The 21194-nt window shown below is 41.2% G+C and overlaps 1 protein-coding gene across 2 annotated transcripts in view; it reads right to left on the reverse strand.

Annotated features, from left to right (window-relative positions):
- The window catches only part of uhrf2 (ubiquitin like with PHD and ring finger domains 2), a 30821-nt gene extending 9947 nt beyond the window's left edge, over positions 1 to 20874 (reverse strand). Inside the window, exons 1-6 of one of the 2 annotated variants that reach the window (XM_023419547.2) lie at positions 20553 to 20873; positions 12155 to 12550; positions 10182 to 10501; positions 1368 to 1586; positions 965 to 1074; positions 667 to 853 (exon numbers count right to left, since the gene is read on the reverse strand). In XM_023419547.2, coding sequence (XP_023275315.1) covers positions 667 to 853; positions 965 to 1074; positions 1368 to 1586; positions 10182 to 10501; positions 12155 to 12550; positions 20553 to 20705 — 1385 coding nt within the window. In that variant the 5' untranslated portion in view covers positions 20706 to 20873. Of the gene's footprint in view, positions 1 to 666; positions 854 to 964; positions 1075 to 1367; positions 1587 to 10181; positions 10502 to 12154; positions 12551 to 20552 lie in introns of both variants that reach the window. The other variant, XM_023419548.2, reaches the window with a different exon arrangement.
- Between the last annotated feature and the right edge of the window lie 320 nt (positions 20875 to 21194).

Consider the following 21194-nt stretch of genomic DNA (forward strand, 5'->3'; position numbering starts at 1 on the left):
ATAAATATGTTTTGCGTAATGTTACTTTACTTGGTTGACCTTCACCGTGCATAATGATGTAAACGCAAAATATTTTCATGTTCATAGATTCAGAATTTTCCAATGAAGGAGAAAGTGTAAATTTAATTCTAAGATGTTTTTAAACAAGAAAATCAATGTCATACACAAACTATTATTCCAAGCACAATGTTTTTAGGTCTTAAAATGTGTGTGGATATGTTTAAACATTTTACTTTAATATTTACTAGAAACTGGCAAAAAAAAAAAAAAAAAAAAAGGTTGGTTGTGAACGTTGCCATCAATTATGTGTTAAGCTTTTTTTCTGCTTTAGCTATGTAAAGCAACACATGATGCTGGAAACAGAGGTGGTGGGTGTAGATCTTCCTTTCAGCGACTGCAGTAACTGCCAAAAAAACAATTATTTACACCCTCATTTCTAATTGGCAGAGAGACATTCAAAGCTGCTGCATTACAAAAACCCACACCTGCGACTGCATTTTGTCATTATTTTCTATTGACTTTCACCTCAATCACCACTTAAGTACTGCTTAAATGCACTTCAGCTCATACAAAAACACCATTAATAAACCTTCTTAATATAGTTGTTAGTATAGTATGTTTATCACAGGATCTTGTGGCTAATTGCTCAGCAACAGTCTCCCTCACCAGTCCTCGTCATCTGGGATGGTGGCCAGCGGCGGGTTGAGGCAGTAGATGTGAAACGCCATGTTGCACTCGTCACACAGCAGCTGCATGTGAGCATCCTGCTTCCCGCCGCACACGCAGCAGGAGCAGAAGCGACACTCGGCGTCAGGGTCGGCCTTGCAGTGCTTACACTCCGGCCCGCTCTTACCTGCAGCCAAGAGCAATAAGGAATCATTCATACACACATGGTACAGCAGTGTTAGCAGTTAAAGTATACCTTACCAATATACCCATTATGTGTGTATGACTGTGTGCATACGTTTAAACTGTCCATCGGCAGCTGAGAGGGCACGAGCTCCTGGTTTCTCCACCTGGTAAATCTCATCCAGAAACTGAACCTTACAATCACCGATCACATCTCCAGGACCTCTGGACAGAGGGCGAGAGACACAGAGAGAGAAAGGCAGAGAGACAAAGAGAGAGAGAGAGAGAGAGAGAGAGAGAGAGAGAGACAGAGAGAGAGGTGAAAGCACAAGAACAGAAAACCAAAGAAGAAGTCATAAAGATGCGTTATTTAGAGTGTTACAGACAGGTGTGAAGGAGTCACACATCACACATCTTTGTAAGCAACGAAACCAAAAATTGGCTAAGCAGATATTGTAATATCCCCCCCCCCCCTCCGCCCAACGCATCACCCTCCCACCGAGGAGGAAGATCCTCACCCGAGGAGGATCTTGACTCGGAGCTCCTTGTTGGTGCGAGAGGTTTGGTTGAGGATTTGAACCTCGGCGTCGAACCAGAAGCCCCTCTCATCTGGTGTCTCCATATTGTAGTTGACCATCACATGCATGCCCACCTGGAGCTGGTCCCACCGCAGCAGGGTCCTGGCACGTGGCCGCACATCCACCGGTCGCATCTCCACCACGCCGTTCTCTGGGTAGCTAGGGAAGACAGAAAAGGAAAGAGGGAAGGAGGTTTAGGTGTGTGAAATGTTCGTGACAGCCGTCATCACCCTGATTTTCACACTGCATCTTATCTACCGTGAAGGCAGTTCTCGGGAGAATAACTGCTTCAGACCCTTGCGGCATTTCCTGTCTCTAAGAATACGGTTTTTGAATTTTGCACCATGAGGTCCATAAAATAAATTTGCATCTCGTGACAGCCACACTTCTCACACAACCCATGTGTTTTTTGGGGAATTAAAATGTGCTCACTTCTTTATACATTAGCTACGTGGGCCATGGGAAGGGTTGAGCTGCCACCGAGCACGTGGCATCAATTGTATCCTAATGAACAATGTAAAAATCCCCTGGAAAACTTTGCCATACTCTAGCCAGTAAAAAAGCAGCTTTTCAGAACAATGTGTTCTGAAAAAAAAAAAAAACAGCTGGATGTTAAAAGAAGCTATTTAGAAGCCACAGACTGCTCTGCTGCAATATAGACCTTCCCGCGCAGGAACATGCAAGTCCATGCATGTCGATGGAAGGCCACACAGAGAGGGGAAAAAAACTCAGTAATACAAGTGGGTTTTACGCAGAAAGCCGAATGTTGATTATAACACACTCTCAAATGAAAGCAGTTGAGACCAGAAGCACAGCATGTAATGATGGTGTGACCTATTGCCCTAAAAGTTTTAGTGCAGGTCTCCTTAAAGACCAGCCAGGCTTTTAGCTTGAAACTCCACATTAAAGAAGTGAAGCAAAGCCAAAAATACTTTTATCAATAAACATGTGGATTTAAATTTACAGCAGTTTTACACATGAAGTCTTCAGGGCAAATTCCACAGATATAGTAAAGATACAGTTCTCCCAAAACAGTATATGAGAGTTTCTGACACAGAAAAATAAAATGATCAAACATAAATGACTTTTCTCAATTTTCTTCTATAACACAAAACCCAGTCACGTACTGAAGATTTTCAAAGACTTTCTTCCACATACCATGAGACATTTGCACACAACAGCTTTCGCACTGGGTTTTTGAAGCCCAGGATTATGATGGATTTTCACCACTATGGCCTCCTACCAAATTTAATTTAATCCAGCAACCTTACTGCCATTGGCAAAACACTATTCTTATTGGTTTAGTAAAAACTTGGGAGTCTTTTCCAAGATATTATGTATAGACAGGAATCAGTCCACAGCATTCTCCAAATATTTTTACTAAAATACTAAATTTCTCAGTACCATCACTGGGGCTGTTGTTTCAAAGAAGCCAGGCGGCGAAGGAAATGACCATCATTCTCCACAGCAGCATCATTGTATTCACTGTATAACACTGTTTGTCAGACGTTTAAGTAAATAAGGAAAGTCCAGTCATCTAAGCTTAAGTCATCTACATCCTGAGCGCAATTTCTGGGAACCGCTGCACCGTTTGCCCCAGTCAACAGGTGACTAAAGATGACCAACAGCCAAGCGCAACAAATATATACAATAGTAATGACTGAGTAAGGTTGAATAAACATCCACATAGATTTAGTTTTATTTATTTAATGTTGTCTGTTTTGAGGCTTTGGCTCAAACCTAGCAAACAGATACATGTATGCACCTTATTATATGACCAGAGCAACAGGATACAGCATTCGTTATGGGTGTAACCAAGAACTTCTGAATGAATCTTATTTGCTTGGGAAATTTGAGATATAATTGGTGCTATTTAAACCTTTTACTTGACTGAAACTGACTGACAGGTCTTAAAGGAAAAGTTCAACATTTTGGGAAAAATTCTTATTCAACTTCTAACAACAATGCTGGTCTTGTCGTCTTTGACGTCACCTGAGGTTGCCAAGTAACCAGCTGAGACTCCAGGAAGTTACTGCGCTCAGCCAAGAAACAGTCCGGCACATAACCCCCCCCCCCGTATCATCTAATTGTTGGCAAGAAAGTGAATAAGCGTATTTCCCCTAATGTCAAACTGTTCATTTAATACAAGATCTAAGACTAACCAAGAAATACACAAGTGTTTAATGTTTCCTGATGGTGAAAAGGGTTTTTGCTGTCGAATGTCCATAAGGAAAACCAGTAGCACATTCTATACAATTTAAAATGATCCTCCTTTCCAAAAGAAACTTGGAGTGGATGAAGTGAGGTTAATTGCACAGGTTTCCTGCCTGCCAATCATGATTAAGCTGCAAGGACCAGGCCTGACCCACAGATGAATTGACAGCTTGCCTGCTTGCCAATAGCTGGAATTATGCTCGCAGATGAACAATGTGTTACCACTGAAGTTTAACTGCACAACGGCCTGCACACTCCGGTCTTCTCACACAGTGGGGGGTGAAGGGGGGTAGTAAAGAATTGTGTGCATGAGCGAGCAGCATGTGTTTGCATTTTGTGTGGGAAAGCGGAGCCTAAACTGGGTATTTTCTCAGACGGTCTGCACTGACGCAGAACCAACGACTGCCTGTTGAGCTCAGGCTAAAAGTGATTAATGTTAACTATAATACCCAACATTTTAAGATTTTATCCCGTCAGAATACGCACTTAAGCTATGCCTTGTTTCTAAAAAGACTGTGCTGCATATTTTAAGCCATTGCAAATTGACTGGAGAGGGCCTACTGAGGCAGACTGTAAGAGTTGTAACTACCATACTCCCAGGAAGAAGAGGCCGGGGCACAGTGCAGGGATTTCCTTTTTTAGGCCCAAGGGATTACTGCGGTTTTGGGTAGGGTAGGGTGGGAGGGTGGGGGGTGAATACAAGCAACACAAACACACACACACAGGCACACACCAACATGCACATGCGTTCTCACTCTCTCTCTCACACACACACACACACACACACACACACACACACACACACACACACACAGAGAGAGAGAGAGTAGAGGAATATCAACCTTGGAACACAATAGGACTCAGCATGAACAGAAGGGGAACACGGAGCAACACAAGGGGAACAGAAGTACCCGAGGTTTAAGACCACACACACAAGCTCGGACTGTCTGTACTACTTCAGACTAGTGAACATCAAGATACATATGCCCCAAGAAAAATAATGAATTTAAAATCACAATGCTGTAGAACTACTGTAGCCTGAAATAATTTAAAAGGCCTGATGTTATATAAAGATGATGATCGCATTTCGTTTTCACTCTGACCTACAATGACCGCGACAGTAGAATATGATTTCATTCCTTTCATACACATGTTAAAAGGCAACAGAATCACATAATGGAAGCACAACAATTATCTTAATGGGGAAACATGACTGCCCACTGTCCCAAATCAGACAAAGCTACTGGCCCTGCAATGTGCATTAAAAAGCTCTTGCTAGTTTTGTCTAGGTAATTTTTCTCATACTGAACAGTTACTCAGTGATTCAGTGACTCCCATTCTGACTGCTGTTGGATCAGTTTGGCCTTGACAATAGCTGCCAAACATTTTGGAAGTGATTCAACAGGAGACATCAGTACTTCATGCAAACTGCCCATGGTTGGAGGCTGTTCTCTATGGATGTTGCTTTCATGTTCATTCCAAAAGTGTGGGGTACGGTGGCCACTCCATTAATCTCATTTGCCCTTAATGTCCCTCAGACCATTTATGGACAATTCTAAAATAAAATGTTATATCTAATATTAAAGCAAGATTATGTAACTATTTTTCACAATATACACAACTACTCTTAATATTTGTTGGTTTTTTTCTCCTAATGTGACCAAGATACATACTGAGCAGTTAACAGTTTCATTTAACAGTAAAAAAATAAAACTTGTCCATGTTCACTGATATATATAATGGAGATACTGTTTCAAAATGCCATCAAACCTAGTTTGGCATTTCTACATAGAGAAGGGAATTGATGAGATTTTATTGATACCAATGTCATTATTGATTCTGCTTATCGGTCCGATTCTTTATGGCTTCCCCTAATGATTCTGTTTCCCATCAACGCAACTTCGTTATCATCTCTGACTCTGAACACAGCGTAGAACCAGAGTAGGAAAAAAGGCATGCATGTGAGCTAGCTGTCAATCATCATCTAAAATGGATGAAATGAGAGAATATTTGTACAGCGTTCATTTTCATTTAGGTAACAAAGTGCTGCTCAGTTGGGAGAGATCACTCGTGTGTAGAATGTCAAATACACGCCATCCCTGGAATTTAAACCCATGTTGCATAGAAAGAGTTTTGAGGATTTTGCTGGTGTCTCCAACATTGCTTGAAATTACCATTTTACAGACGTTACAACTGGCACTGTGGTCACCTTCCTTCGTGACACACTTTGCACCGTTTCCTCCTCTCCGCCGTGACAAGTTTTCAGCAGTTTGGACGCACGAGTTTGTCAGAAAAATATGCTGGCATCGAAAATAGATTTGATAAGTTCGAAGGTACACGGCTCCAATGGTTCAGACAATTTGGAGCCGGTTCTCAAATGGAACAGGTTCTCCTATTTCTGTTCTACAATTTCTTGATGCTTATTGGCCGACATATACACCAGCACCTGTATGTGTAAAAAGCTAACATTGGTTGATATGTCTGCCAATTGTTCTTCAGGTCTGCTGCTACGCATAAATATACTAATTCCCTTGGAAACAAATATACAGTGTTTTCCAGTGAAACACTGCCAAAGTTATTCCACCTGCAGATATCACACACCCAAAAAACCAAACCACAGCTGCAAAGCCTGAAGGTCTGAAGCATCAGCCCCGACTCTCCACACAGAGTTAACCTGACAATCCGCCTACACTGTCACTGTGGCTGGACCCAAAGGCTCATATTACAAAGTAAAGTACAACTTTCCCTGGAATTGAAGGAAGAAGGGAGAAAGATTTTCAGGCACAGAGGAGGTAAACAAGAAACCAAAATCATGTCAACACCTCTGTAAATGCATAGTGCACCTTAATGAAATTTAGAAACATATTAAATCAGTTATGACAGTGAGACAACATGACAGAGGGGCTCTTAGAGTCTCTTCTGTTATGAAACCATCATTAGCGCTTTGTGTGCTTAGTTGAAGTCCCTGTAAAGAAGGAGAAAGGGAGCGGGGGAAAATGAGAAATCCTCAATTTACTGATAAGCTGCCGAGTTAGAAATACTCTGACACTAAACAAGCTATCTGAATATAATTGCTTCTCAGTAGCGAAGGAAAGCGGCTGCGGTCTCTCTTAACCTCGGCTTTGTGCGTAATTGAGGCCAAAATGAGAAGCTTTAACTTTTTTAAAAATATGTATCTAAATTACTTTAATCTTAAAATGACACATCATAAAGTTCAGTCACTGACAGACCTTAGAAGACAACTTCAGGTATTAAAGGGCCAATATGCTGATTTTAAAGCAGAGTGATAATGTGTCTCTCCAATTCACTCCAATCCCCATTCCTCTGTAATCCATGTAAAATAAAATAACTTGAAATAGCTACATATTAAGCATGATTTTAAAAAAGTATAATAATAATAATAATCATCTGGATTTCTCTGAATAGGCCTTTTTCAGAGCAGAGATTTTCAGATTGTCTAAAAAGCACAGGTGTTACTGAAGCACTTGAATATAATGAAGCCACTGTTGTTCTAACTGGTAAGTCATGACAGTGTGACAGCGAGCCAGCACGCGCAATAGCAGGACCCTGAGAGTGAAGCAGCCTAATCGAATCCAGGCATTATTCATTTTCATATTTACACCTGTGCACCCTGCCATGTAAAAAAATGTCTGTCACTAGGCCATGATCTCAGAGCTGGGTGTGTGTGTGTGTGTGTGTATAATGTTACAAATAACCCTGTCAACATGTGGATTCTGAAAACATGTCTGGGACTAATCATGTTGTCTTCTGGTTGCACTAGGGTTGAGTGATAGGGACAAATGTTATGGGGTTTTTTTTAGTTTTTTTTTTTTAGGCTTAAATCAGCGGGAAAAAAACGAAAAAAAAAGATCAGACATCAATTCAGTCTAACCCTCATTCCTGCACATCCTACGGAAGGGAATTCTGCCTTTGCATAAGAAATGATTTAAGTTAGGCCAGATTATTGACAGAAAATACGTTTTTTTAATCAGTCTGTATGTGTTTTATTTTTCAACCAGTTTGGTCAATTTTTTTTTGTTTGTTTTAAGTTGTTTTAAAATGACAACTTTGTAAGGCACCATTAAAAAAAGAGGATGCCATATTCTATTTGCATATAACACTTATATGGGTCTACTTGAAACAACATGTACATAAATTATGTTTGCCCATTTTATGTCTATATTTGTTATCCTCTCCACAGAGAATCTTAAACATATGCTGAGCTCAGCCAAGATTTAACCATGAAACCATATCTGAGAGTCTTGTTATGGAGCAATACACAGACATCTCTCTCTCTCTCTCTCTCTCTCTCTCACACACACACACACATGTGCCACCTCAGTTCCTGGGAGCAGCACAGAGGAGATTCTCCCAACATATCGCTCCCTTTGATTTTGTGGCTCATTACATTCTGCAGAAATGCTGTCCAGAATGGCTTCATGCAGAAACATGGCGGTGTTTATGGGGAGGGGGGCAGTGTGTGTGTGTGTGTGTGTGTGTGTGCGCGCGTGGGAAGGCAAAGCAATCTTACCCACCCTCCACTTTTCTCTGGCAAACAAAATGATGGAAGAACCCTGGAATGGCGCTCAGGACAGAGAGGGATACTATGCATTTAGTGGAAGGCAGAGGAGTACATTAGACAAGCTGTAGCTGTGACTTCTCTGCGGCACAAAAGCTGGGGTTGTTTTCGTGGCTCAGTTGCTGAAGACGCAAGTCACATATTGCTGTGATGTCCTGGGTATAAAACTAGCGTGGGACCTTTGTTGTCATTCTCATCTCCCTCTAGACTGTCAAATAAAGCAAATGAGGCACATGAAGAGAAAACAATAATCTGAATAAACAAACAAAAAGATAAATAATTAAAACCACTAAATTTGAATAACAAGGGTGGCACACATGGTTTGTATTATTGGAGTGTCCCTGCAGGAACACTCCCGTCCTGTTGCAAATGAAGAATCAACAAATAAAAGCGGAATACCGGGAATTTGGAAGATTGAGTAATGTCAAATGGGAATGACGTCTGCATAAGAGAAAACACACATTTACTGCTCAACAGCCCTTGATACAGTTTCTCTGGCACAACATCCCATGACAGAAACACACTCACGCGCACATGCACACCCCACGATAGACGCAGAGAGGAGGCTATGTCTCACCAGTGGCATGTTCACAGCAATTACAGACAAAGCTGAAGGAGGCAAGCAAAGAAGTAATGCTCCTGAGAACTCATGAGTTACCATGGAAACGTCAGCTTCTGAATTAATTTGCTGGAAAAGGGGAGCGCAAGAGATAGAGTCCAAATTGTAGCATCAACTACACAAACCCCCTCTCTACATACCCTGGACTGCCAGGAGAAAGCAGAGGCTGCAATTCCCAATGCGCCGAACCACTGTTACTGATGCTTGCAGCCACTAGTGCCGTACACACACACACACACACACACACACACACACACACACACACACACACACACACACACACACACACACCGTGCATTTATGTTTGGTGGACATTTTTATCTAGTACGCCATACGACAGCAGCATGAGCAAATACATTTTTAACACTGGCATAACTAGCAAGAGTGAAACCCTATTTTCTGTTACGCCATAGCACAGCGTATGCAGTGAAGAAGGCACACATTCGCACTATCCTATTTGGAGGTGCAGCGCCGTGAATGCCAATCCTAAACAGCAATTTACCATCTAGGGTGACTTTGCTTCATCAGACCAAAAAAGCTGCCACACTGACGACACCATGCAGACATCTGCTGAAATGCACGGAACGCCATTTGCGCAAATAACGTCTTAAGAGATTTTGTCTTAAGATGACATTAAAATGGGTGTTAACAGGTTGATGGTCCGCGCCTTAAGATGTTTCCTTTTGACAAGTTATCATGCAAATCTCCATCTCAGCCAATGGGTTGTTCCATTCTTGTCTAAAAGCGGTGTTGAAAAGGAAGTCTAAGGCATAGAGATTTTTGGTTGTTGGAGTTCCCAATAGTTCGTGGAGCTCATAACCCTTGGTGAGCTATGATTGTCCCATTCAATTACAATTATAATTTCAATATCAATCATTTCCAAATCTGTGTCTGTTTGTTAGGTTCTACTTCTGAATCTTCACCGTCCCCCACTGAAACTTTAAATTGGATTCTTCTAAACCACAGCCTCATTTCCTTTGTGGTGTACGAAGTTTAAAAGTGCAGAAACACCCACATCAGTTACTTATTATGTTGTTTGACATCACTGATGCAACCCTCCTCAAGAATATGTATGACTGCCTTGATTCAAGGTCCTCCGTTGGCCACAACCAGAAGAGGCAAAATTATTCTTGACATGGCCAACCTTTACCCATTATCACGCATTTTAATGTCATCTAAACACAAAATCTCCGAGAAATTATTTGTGCAAATGGCGTTCCGTAAGTCAGATCTCCGTTTTTCACCTTTATTATAACCCATTATAATTCGTTTGTTGCATTCGCAACCAAAGTCAGTTCAGCTGCAGCAACAACATTCCCCAGTATATTAAGCCATCACTTACTCGTCATATTTAATGTGGTAAATTACGTCCTCTTCTCTCTCCTTGCTCTCTGTAGCTGCTGTAGAGTCTGTCTGAGAGGTGGAGGCTCCATTACTCTCCGAGTTTAACACAACATTATTCCTGTTACTGTCTATGGTTTGGCCCTGGCTGTGGGCCTGTCCCTGCTCGGCCTCCAGCTTTCCATTAGTCCTTTTTGGGGGCCGGCCCACCTTGCCCTTGGTGGGCGTTATCTGTCCTTTGGGAGCAAGTGTCACATTTTCAATGCAGGCCTCAAACCAGGCTCCGATGCTGACGTCTCTGCAGTCCACCAGCTCGTTAATCTGAGGAGACACAAAGACAGAAATAACACCTGGTCTCTTCTGATCCCATCTGTCTGTTGATTAAAGAAACACACTGGTGTCTTGGTATGTTTTAGCCCAATGCTACACATCACATACTTTAAATCAAAGTATTTCATAGACTACTGGATTCTTTAGATATTGTCCTCCCCTCGGCAGACAGTTCTTATAGCTGTTAGGTGTATAAATCAGTTTTCAGAAGATGCCTCCCAAGCATTGTGTTGCCTCTGTTTTAAGTTGTGTTATTTTTGCACAGTAACAGTGGTTAAAGCGTGGAGTACTGTCTAACCTGTTGTGTCTTTTTTCAAACTGTAGCATTATTGACAACAAGTGGATCTCTCATCTGAAGCAAGTTAAAAGAGAAACTCATTAAAATACTAATGTGAGTAATATCAGTTATGGGCAATTTGTAACAAATGGGTAACATTAAAAAGAGTTTATTAATTAATTCTCCGCATGACATGTTTTTAACATTAAATGAGTTTTCATGATGTTAATCTTCAAATGCGTGGGTTTGAGATGCAGTCTCGAAATGAATTCCATCCATGGCACTGGTTGTGTCGGGTTGTGAATACTGTAGTCTGTGGTGAATGCTTAACGCCTGTAGAGGCATGTGACCTTGATATCCAGCGAAGTTGCACAATTTTCAACTCATCTACTTAGTTACAGTATTGATCTTCCTGCATGCTGGACTGGACTTTTGGCAACAAAAGGAGCCCAGTCCTACACATATAATTCTCAGACATGTGGGTCAGCCAGCCTGCAACGCTCAGTAGAACACAGTAGAGCAGGGTAGAGTCGCACATTTATTAGCTTTGACTGTAGTCTATTTATAAATCTTTAACTTGGTTAGTGACAGGGTTTTAAAGACCTATTCCTTATGTGTGGTTTGGCATGTGCCTTCCTGGCAAGATGAGCCGCATGCTTCTGTGTGCGTGTCATTAGTCCTTATAAATTAAAGGGATTCAGAGAACCAGATCTATTGACAGGGAACTTAAATAGTGAGAACGGGAAGGGTGCATTTGGCCCCAACACATGCACTTTCACACAAGGACACGCATAAATACAAATAGGATTCAGTTATTTTGGCTGGAAGACAATATCTACGCAGTCTGAAGAGCTACAGCACAACACAATGGGAGAGGAATGGAGGACTGCTGCTGAGTAGAAAAAAAAAAAGAAAAGAAAAAAATCACACGCACAGAAACCAATATCGTATTCATGTTTGCACTCACTCTATTGGCAGTGTAATGACAACAGCTGTATAGCATCAAATACTAGACATGCCTAGAGAGAAATATTAAGGTATAATCTAGTGTGAAAAATCATGCACACTCCTTGTTTCATGTGAGCTAAATGATGCTACTGAGCCCTCCTTTTTTTTCAACATTAAATGCTGACATTCCATTGAATTCATATTTACGAGGTGGTTTGGAGTTTTCAACAGCAGTGAAGCATGAGACACATTTGGTTTGTAATTTCATTTAACATCCAAACAAATAGGAGTGCCCTGCCCAAGAATCTCTGCCAGTGACTTGGCTTGTATGTCATTAAATTCTCTGTAATTTAGCTGAGACCCAGACCAGCCAGTTTCATGCAAAATCTTGCAAATAGTAGTTACACTCTCATCCTCACCTTGTACACACCAATTCCTGGGTCGGCTAGTGTGTTTTTGCTGGATGTTGGGGGCTGGGTGTCCCGTACTGGACTGGGGGACTTGAACCCATTTTTGGTACTGGTTGAGTTACTGGTAGCGCTGGTGTCCGGCTTGGTTTCGTTAACGGTGCTGGTAGTGATGCTGCTGCTGTCATTGTCTATATTGGTGTTGGTTTCCATAGCAGCAGGGGAGACAGGAGCTGGGGAGTTGTGGCTTTCAGACCTGGAGTCAAGGGGGGGAGCTGAACTACAGGCAACACCCGAGGAGTCCTTGGGGGCGGGGCTATCTGGAGGGTCAGTCTGAGAGCGAATCAGCAGCTGGACGATGTCGTTGAGACCCACGTTATAGTCAAACAGTGTCTGGCCATCTTCCATCTAAAAAAAAAAATTAAAATCAAAAAATTAAAAAGCCACTGAAATATATGAACAGACATATACAGATGCAAAAGGCCATACTGTGTAGTATCATTATTCATTAATCCACTGATTATTTGTTAATCAATCGTCTAGTCCACAAGATGTCAAAAATAATGATATGATCCTAAATGTTGTCATATTGCTTATTTACTAATAACAATTAATCCCACAGGTTTCAATTTGCAAAAATATTTAAAAAATCTAACCAATTAAATTTTGCTCAGAAATCTTTGGATAACTTCACTTTAACAACCGATTATGAAATGTTCTGTCAAGTCGTTGTTGCAGCAATGACTGCATCTTATTTTACCAGGTCCAAAGATAGTGTATTTGAACAATTACACATATGTCCAGACTGATATCCTCCTTCATTTCTTTTCACGCTAAATTCCTTTCCTAACAAACATCCATGAGTTATGAAATGAACACCACTGCGCCACGGAGTGCCCTCGCACAAATACACGAGGCTGCTTGTCAAGGACAAACAAAGAACACATTAGACAGAGACAACATTGAGCACAGTGAGGGAAAACAACTGTGTGTTTTCGTGCACTCAAAAGAGGACATTAAAATACACACGCAGCACTTCAATAAATCTACATGCCTTTAAATCCACTAGAGGTTTTTAAGGATGTTGCTGAGGAGTCCACAGCAACATCTGTTGTCTGCTCTCAAATGAGCCAATGTTCAGCTACTGATTAAATACATTTGACTATAGGAGGTGAACTGTTACACCAGCTTTGCCTATTTTGAGTGTAGAAAAACATCACAGGACTGGTATGCTCTTGGCACTACTGATTATCCACGTACTAACTCGTTTACATATCCAGTACAATAGAAATTGAAGCTGGACTGCAGCTCCACTCGTATATATCCCACACCAGTTTCTCCAAGAAAAAATAAATAAAAGAAATGAATGCATGAATTAAAGTGATAGGAGATGTAGCTGGGGCAAAGAAATGACTGGGTTGCTATGACAACCAAAAGACAACCCCCACCCCCACCACCTCCATAAACCTGAATCATGTATACAATCTCTGTCGACACCACCACCATCATCATCACTGTGATCCTTTCAGGCTGTGCAGGGTTTGGGCATCAGAAAACGCTTCTCTCAACAAAAACCAAAAAAAAAAAAAAAAAACAAGCTCCTGAAAAAAAAAAAAAAAAACCAAAACGATGAGGGCCCATTACAAACCCATTTCTACTCTTTTACCGCAACCAATCTTCTGTTAAGTATACAGTACAGCTACTGCCTTAGGAACGGAGCTTATGGCGGACACGCCAACTCATTACAGACATCAGCTATTCATTTCAGCCCTCAACCCCATAAGCCCATTGTGCTGGAGAGACGAGCATGGCCGCCACTCTCGCTCTTGCTCACGCTCCCCTTCTCTTCTTCGTTATTTGACAGCGAGGAGGAGAGCGGTTGGAGGCGTAGCAGGAGAGCAGTAGAGGGAGCAAGCGCAATTTCCCCATCCCTCCCTGTTTTTAATAGTCTCATGAAATTTAGATCAGAGGAGCAGTGGTGCAAACACAGCCATACAGTGGTTGCTATACTCACCTGTCTGTCTGTCTGTCTGTCTGTGGTAGTCTATCTCAGCATTTCTTTGTCTATCTCCATGCCCAAGCTCAATCTTTGATTTAGTCTCAGTAATTGTCTATCCTCCACTCTCTGTCTTTTGCCACTTGATACTGCATTAAGAAAAGAAGCATCCTAAACAGACAATGATATAGCTGGTAGGACCTGCAGCAGGCAGCTGCAGGTTAGACTCAAGTATCGGAACAACATACAGCAGAATTCCTTTCGCCGAGCCAAACCTCATAAATGATATCTATGCTGATTGTACCCGCTTTCCACAGTGACTTCATTACCATCAGTGTGATCAGCGTCTGGCTGCGAGGTGTTACAGCCCTGACTTCAGTCGTATGTAGCTGATCCTCAAAACAAAGCACCGCCATCTAAACAAGCAATGCTTCATATATTAATGTAGGTCAAGAGCTCTTTGACAGAAATATCGGCATATTGACTATCTCTAGTGTGTAGCACGAATAACATCATCAAACACATGACATTTTCTCCTTCATCATAAATAATGCAGCATAGAATAAAAAAAAAAAAAAAAAAAGAAACACATTGCTTCTGGTATCTTCATTATGTGACTCAGTGAAATGTCATTCAGTGTTCCAGAGGGAGACTTCAGTCTCGAGCACACATCATAACAAAGCTTTAGACAAACCGAAGACACTTAACTTTAAGATTTCTCAAAAGGCTTGAACAAATCAGAGTCAAAAATCCTTGGCATGGCAACAGTGTGTGTGTGCGTGCGTGTGTGTGTGTGCGTGTGTGTGTGTGTGTGTGTGTTTCGTATTGTTGAGAGGAATAGCGTAAAATTAACACCTCTCCACAAGGTTAATTTCTCTGCTGCATTTCGAAAGGTGGTCTTTTAAAGACTAATTTCTTATTGTAACAGGCACCAAAGTAAAATGTCAGAGAGAACATCAAACAAAGACAAGAGGAAGACCTGTGGCTGCTGTAAAAACATGCTGAACATCTAGACTGAGACCGATCTTGTCAGATTTTAAAAACGTACTGCCTTTTCTGTATCAGATTATATCATCAAAGAACAAATCTGCTTCTATTGTTTCAAATCTATGGCCAATAAAAGCCATTATGAAGCATAAACAGGGGGTGGAGATATATTTGGCTGATGCATTACATTTTATTATTGTGCCAACATGCTGTGACACAGTAACTTATTTAGAAGCTTTTAAAGCACTTAATGCAGAAATCATTTTGAAATTAAAGTACCTCAGCAATACCTACTTAGTATCTATGCCTGCATAACAATGATAGAATACATGAGAATAGAAGCCATTGAGTGGACCTGAAGTAATAAAGCAAGAAGTCATGGTGGCCAATTTAATATCAGCGCCTAGTCCTAAAAAGAGCTTTTCAAGGTGTGAAACACAAGCTGGATCTGTACGGGCTGGTAGAGAGGAGATTTCCAAGCAGAGAAGAAATTTGCCTCTTCTGCTTAGACAGGCCACCCAAACCCCTTACTCCTACACGATTTCTTCCTCGCCCTTTTCTCCGCCCACAGCCAGTCATAGCAAAGAGCTGAGCAAAATAGGTCATATTTCCAAAAACAATGACATGGGATGTGTCTGCGTGCCTGCCATCTACTCAGCCTCCATCTTTGGTCTTTTATCCCCACGTTCTGCCCACAGTCATTCAATCTTTTTCCAAAAATTTCCACTGCTAATGAACACAAATAACCTGAAAGGCGACAAAGGTTGTTTTGTTTGTTGGTTTTTTGCTCAATTCAATGCAGCTTTTGCGCCTGCCTTTATGCATGTATGCACTGTGTAATAACTTCCACAGGGAGCAGGTATGACAAAATTATGAATATGAATGCCATTTACTGTAAGCATGGTTTTGCATTATTAATGTAAATGCGACCATAACAAGACTCAATTACTAAATGATTTAAAGGCCCAGAAATCTGAGCTAAATTTATAAACATGATTGGGTTGGGCAATTCACTTTTTTGTTTGCTTGTTCTGATTTGATCATAACTGAAAATAGTTGCACTCCTCTGTTCCTCTAATTTTTTAGAAAGCATTGATAACATAGAGTTAATTATTGTGCAGTCTTACAATACATTTGAAAGAGACATGAGGTTGCAATCCTGCTTTTTTTAACTTGGTTATGAGTTGATCCTTTTGTTTACATTTAAATCAAAGATTGTGCTTTTCATTTTTAAACGTGAACATGTGCAATTATTGACTCAAAACACCCAAACCCAAGAAACATGAGACAATTTTCAGGTATAATAGCCCAGGAACTCCTCTGGTAATCTGAACTAAAAAGAAAAAATAGTAGGGGTAACCCTACTGCTACAATGCAGGTGTTAGAGCTGACAGTTAAGAGATGGGACATTTGACCACTAAGCAAAGCTACAGCTAAGAGAAGGAGTGGCAGAACTGTGAAAACATGTGGCAGTGTTAGAAAGCCTGCAGTTGTAGACTAGGTTTAGTGCCTCTCTTTGTCTTTGCTCTTTGTCCAGCCTATCTGTCGAAGAAGGGTGTGACTGTGTACATGCATGGCTGCAGCCAACTCCGCTTCCCCCGAAACTGTCTATGAAATTCTGCAGCTTAGCAATACACAAAGAAAACCCATCAGTCGAGCAGCCACAACATCAATGCATGTATAATCAAATTGTAAAGATATCTAGGTCACAGCAACTATCTGTGCGAAAGGGGGCAGGCCAGTAAAGCTTTCCTACGGCCCAACAATAGGCAACAGCTAATTGCTAGGAGGAAACAGCCCAACTATTTTTGAAACATGTTGCTGTCTCCGTAGAACGAAAAAAAAAAACAAATGAACTACAGCCTTATATTTGAAGCACACAGACATTACAAGCTGAGCTTTAAACCACTTAATGAACAGGCCAAACCTCTTATAAAATTAGTAAATGAGAAGCCTACAGTACAAGAGAGTGTAGGCGTTGAGCAGAAAGGCCGCACGGACAGTGGAAGGTGTGTGTGTGTGAGCCTGCTCGTGAGTGACATGAGACGTTGTTCAAAGTGAAACAGAGAGACAACGAGGAGTGCACAGGCAAAATGAAAAAACCCATTAAAAAAAAAAAAACAAAACACTGACGCAAAGTTGTGTGGCTGCTTGCTGGCTTGAGACCCTTCCGACTCAAGGGCAAGCATGACTTTGAACTGGTGAGGCAGCGTGCGCAGTGAGCTGGAGGGAAAAACAAGACGCCATTTTGAAAAGGAATTAGACTGAGTTATTCTGCTACAAGTCTAAGTCCTAACAGAGCGCAGGCACCACTGCGTGCATGTAAGGGCACTAGCTAGTGTACGGTGCATGTCACTGGCTCATTCCTTGCATTACTAAACACATGGAAATCCCCTAATCAACCCTCCCCACTTATTTTCCGGTGAAATGAAGGAAACACAGGATTTACTACATGGGCCTAGCCTTTGCAACCACAGCTCCGACAGTCCAGGAGAACTCCAGCATAACAGTTGATTAATTGTTAATAAAGCAAAAGGGGGAGTCTTGCTTTGTGCTTTGTGACTATGGTGTTTTATCACACAAGTTACACAAGTTGGCTGATTTTAGGAAAAAAGTGCTCAGAGCATTGAAATTAACTTATTAGTAAAACGGAGCATTGGTGCAATAGGTGCACCAACTGTGCTACCCAATATCTCCCATCTCCTCTCATTACAATGCTGTGCCATTATTAGGTTTGCCAACTACAACAAAAACATGTGCACCACTCTAAACAGTTCTTATTTTCATCCTCTCTTTTCCTCCGTCCTGCAGTATATACATCACACACAAACAGAGAAGAAGATGTACCCGTCATAGCCTGCGTGACTCAGAATCTAATATCTGCTAGGCTTCATGATCATTAACTTACACAACAGGAAGTAGGTTAGACAACTTGAAAATGCATAAGAACAGTTCTAAAGGAATTTTGTGGCCTATAACACGGCCTGACTCACATGAATGAAGGAAGAGTATGACAAAATGTAAACAATGTGAGATCAACACCATCATGTATGCCGTTTGCATTCCCGAGGGCTTATTTGCCTGGCTGAGTCATACTGTGTTAATATCAGCTTTGTAATGTTGATGCTAAAATACTAAATAAATCATGGCGCCAGTGTCCTGTCGGCAGTAAGCATCTTCTGCTTATTACTGACAGAAGAACATCAGGTAGCGTCATACATTTTGATATACTGTGGGTCAGTCTTTCTACCTTTTATATTGTGATTCTTTTATATACAGTATGTTAATATATTTGAACAAACTGAACATAAAACAGTGGAAACAGACTGCTCTGTCTGTCAAAATTTGATTATTACAGCTCTACACCTTAGGGCTCAGGATATACATTTTCCAAATATTGACTGCATCTACTACTTTAAAAGTTGCCGTTACAATGGGAGTTTTTGTGTGTGTGTGGTAGACCATAAAATATGCCCGTGTGTGTTTAAAAAAGTAAACCACAGGCGGTAAGGCTGCGCGCTGCATGCGACCATCCGCCATGACACACACAAACACGTGTCCATCTCAGGCAGCAGCTTACAGTTCTCACACCTGCTGGTATTTAATGACATTAAACTTTTCTCAGTTTCTGTATATTAGAGAGAAGGTCCACCAACATCTGTTCACAATAAGATATGAATCATCACATTTACAACACTACATGATTTAACAGTGTGTGGAATTGCCATCCCCTCAGGACACTGACTAAATATTCCAGCCTCGTATTAGCCTTAAGACTCAAGATGTATTGTTTTAGTCTCGTTTTTGAACAATTATTGTAGTTTTTGCACAAGTTTCCCAAAGATAAGGTGACATTATAGTGCTGGCCCAAAAGTATTTTTCCTTGAGTGCTGCTGGTCATATATATTACAAGTTTTGATAAATTTTATAGGATATAGAATGATATTAATGTTAAAATTGTGAGAGTTCCAGTATCTAGCAATAACGGTATTTTCTGACTGAAAGCCATGTACATAAAATATTTATGAAGGCAATATGATCCAGTGTATGTTGCCTGTTCAATATCATAAAAAGGTGGGATGTGCAATATGGATGATATTAGTACAGTCATTTTTATCAAAGTATTACCATGATATCAATATTACTGTGTTGACTTAGTATTCAAATGATGATATTATGTTGATCACATTTTCAAAAACATTATATCGGTATTTATTTATGAACATTTGCACGCTGTGATAGAAACTCTTACAACATCATTCAGACACAACAAGTGCAAAACATCAATATCTTAATATGAGGAATTTGTTATGATACAATTATGTGGGTAGATAAGTGCTTATAGGAGCTTAGGCATAAAGTGCAGGCTGCATTATTGACCCAAATCCAAACAACAAACAATTGTTGGTAGCATGGAATCAGAGAGGATATCTAAATAATTTGTGCTACGTACCTCATTTTTGATAAGAGTTAAAAGTGAATTGAAACAGAAAGATAATAAGATGTTTGCTGGATACATCAAGTTGATTATAGTATTACTGATGTTAATATCTCTTTGAAAGGATTGAAAAATAATGAACTACAGCCTTGCAAACCAAAATCATATGGTGCTGAAGTAAGGCTTAGTGTCTGGAAACAGTCCTGGATTAAATACAAAAATCAGATACATGTGCACTACTGAACTGTCTGGCCATGTGAAGATAGGTGGGCATCTTTTACGGCAGACAGTCCTGTCTCTCATCACTGCACAGTGTGCATACTGTAGTGACACCAAAGTGTGAACTCAACTACACTTGCTTTTAGATGTCAGGGCACGTGGAGCCACGAGTCCCCTCCTCCCACAAATTATCATTAATATCATCATCATAACACACCACACGCACGAGCCTGATGGGTCCCTAATGGAATCAGTACAGTTCAGAGCTACTTGTGCCACATGTTACAAACACAAAACAGATATTCAAGGACACTGGCTGCTGCATGTGTGGATCAGTCTGCCGTTAATTCAGTTAACATCGGTGAGTGATGCGGGTTGTTTTGTTTGCACTGCACTACTTTAGTATACATGTGGAAGCAGAGGGCGATGTTCTCTTTTCTCTCTCGCAGCAATGTAAACAAACATGTCTACGGCGGTGAGACATTTGTTGCACGCAGCTCTCCTCAGCATCAGCCCAAACAATGTGTAACAGATCCATTATAAGACCATACATCCGTGTTATATCGCCGTTTTCCCCAGGGGCTGGCACACCGCGTACCCCGGGCTCTTGCGCAAGAACTATTGGCGAATTCCTATCAAAACAGGAAGCTCGCATGGGTCCGAAACGGCTACAACACCAGAGGACCACTCACTCTCCACCAGCACCAAGCCCTGCCAAAGCACCGAAAACCGACTGGTGCATGACGGGATGACACAAAAATTGGGTTTACCTGCTTCCCTCGGTAGAAGAGGCGCTGCTGTTGTGGGCTTACATTGAAGATGTCCTGTATTTTCAACCGTAAAGACTCAATTTTGGTCAATCTAGAAAGATCCTCCACGGTTCGCGTCTCCTTCCCGTCTATAGTACGAACCTGGATCCACATCGTTGCACCGCCCTGTTACGCCTCAAATAAATAGCAGATAAAGCAGTATTTGGACGCGAATAATGGTTTCCAGGGGTGAAAGGAGGTGGAAATAAAAAATGATCAGGGATCCATTGCGTTTTCCTCTGCAGAGGTAACGTCGGACTGGCTCGCGCAGGAGGTGTCTCACATGAGGTCGCGGCGCCAAGCAAATCTCGCGAAACAACGTTTAAGCGAGCACAGTTTGCAGTTAAAGGCACAGCTCTCCCTTTAATGTGAAAACATACTAGACCATGTCTGAAGGCCCGTATGGTACAAAAGTATACTACTATTGTTGTGGTGCCGTTTAACAATCCTATGTGTCTGTGGTCAAGACATAGGGACCAGTAATTTTCATATGTGATGTTTTTTCTTCCTGTCAATAGAGTACCACCCCCTCTCCTAACCAAAAATAATATTTGTAGGCTAATGATAATAAGCAGGACCCTCAGTTCAGTTGAATCTATGTAC

The sequence above is a fragment of the Seriola lalandi genome, unplaced genomic scaffold, assembly GCF_002814215.2.
Source record: "Seriola lalandi dorsalis isolate HSWRI2012SDOR001 ecotype SW California unplaced genomic scaffold, Sedor1 jcf7180002054606, whole genome shotgun sequence".
Lineage (NCBI taxonomy): Eukaryota > Metazoa > Chordata > Actinopteri > Carangiformes > Carangidae > Seriola > Seriola lalandi.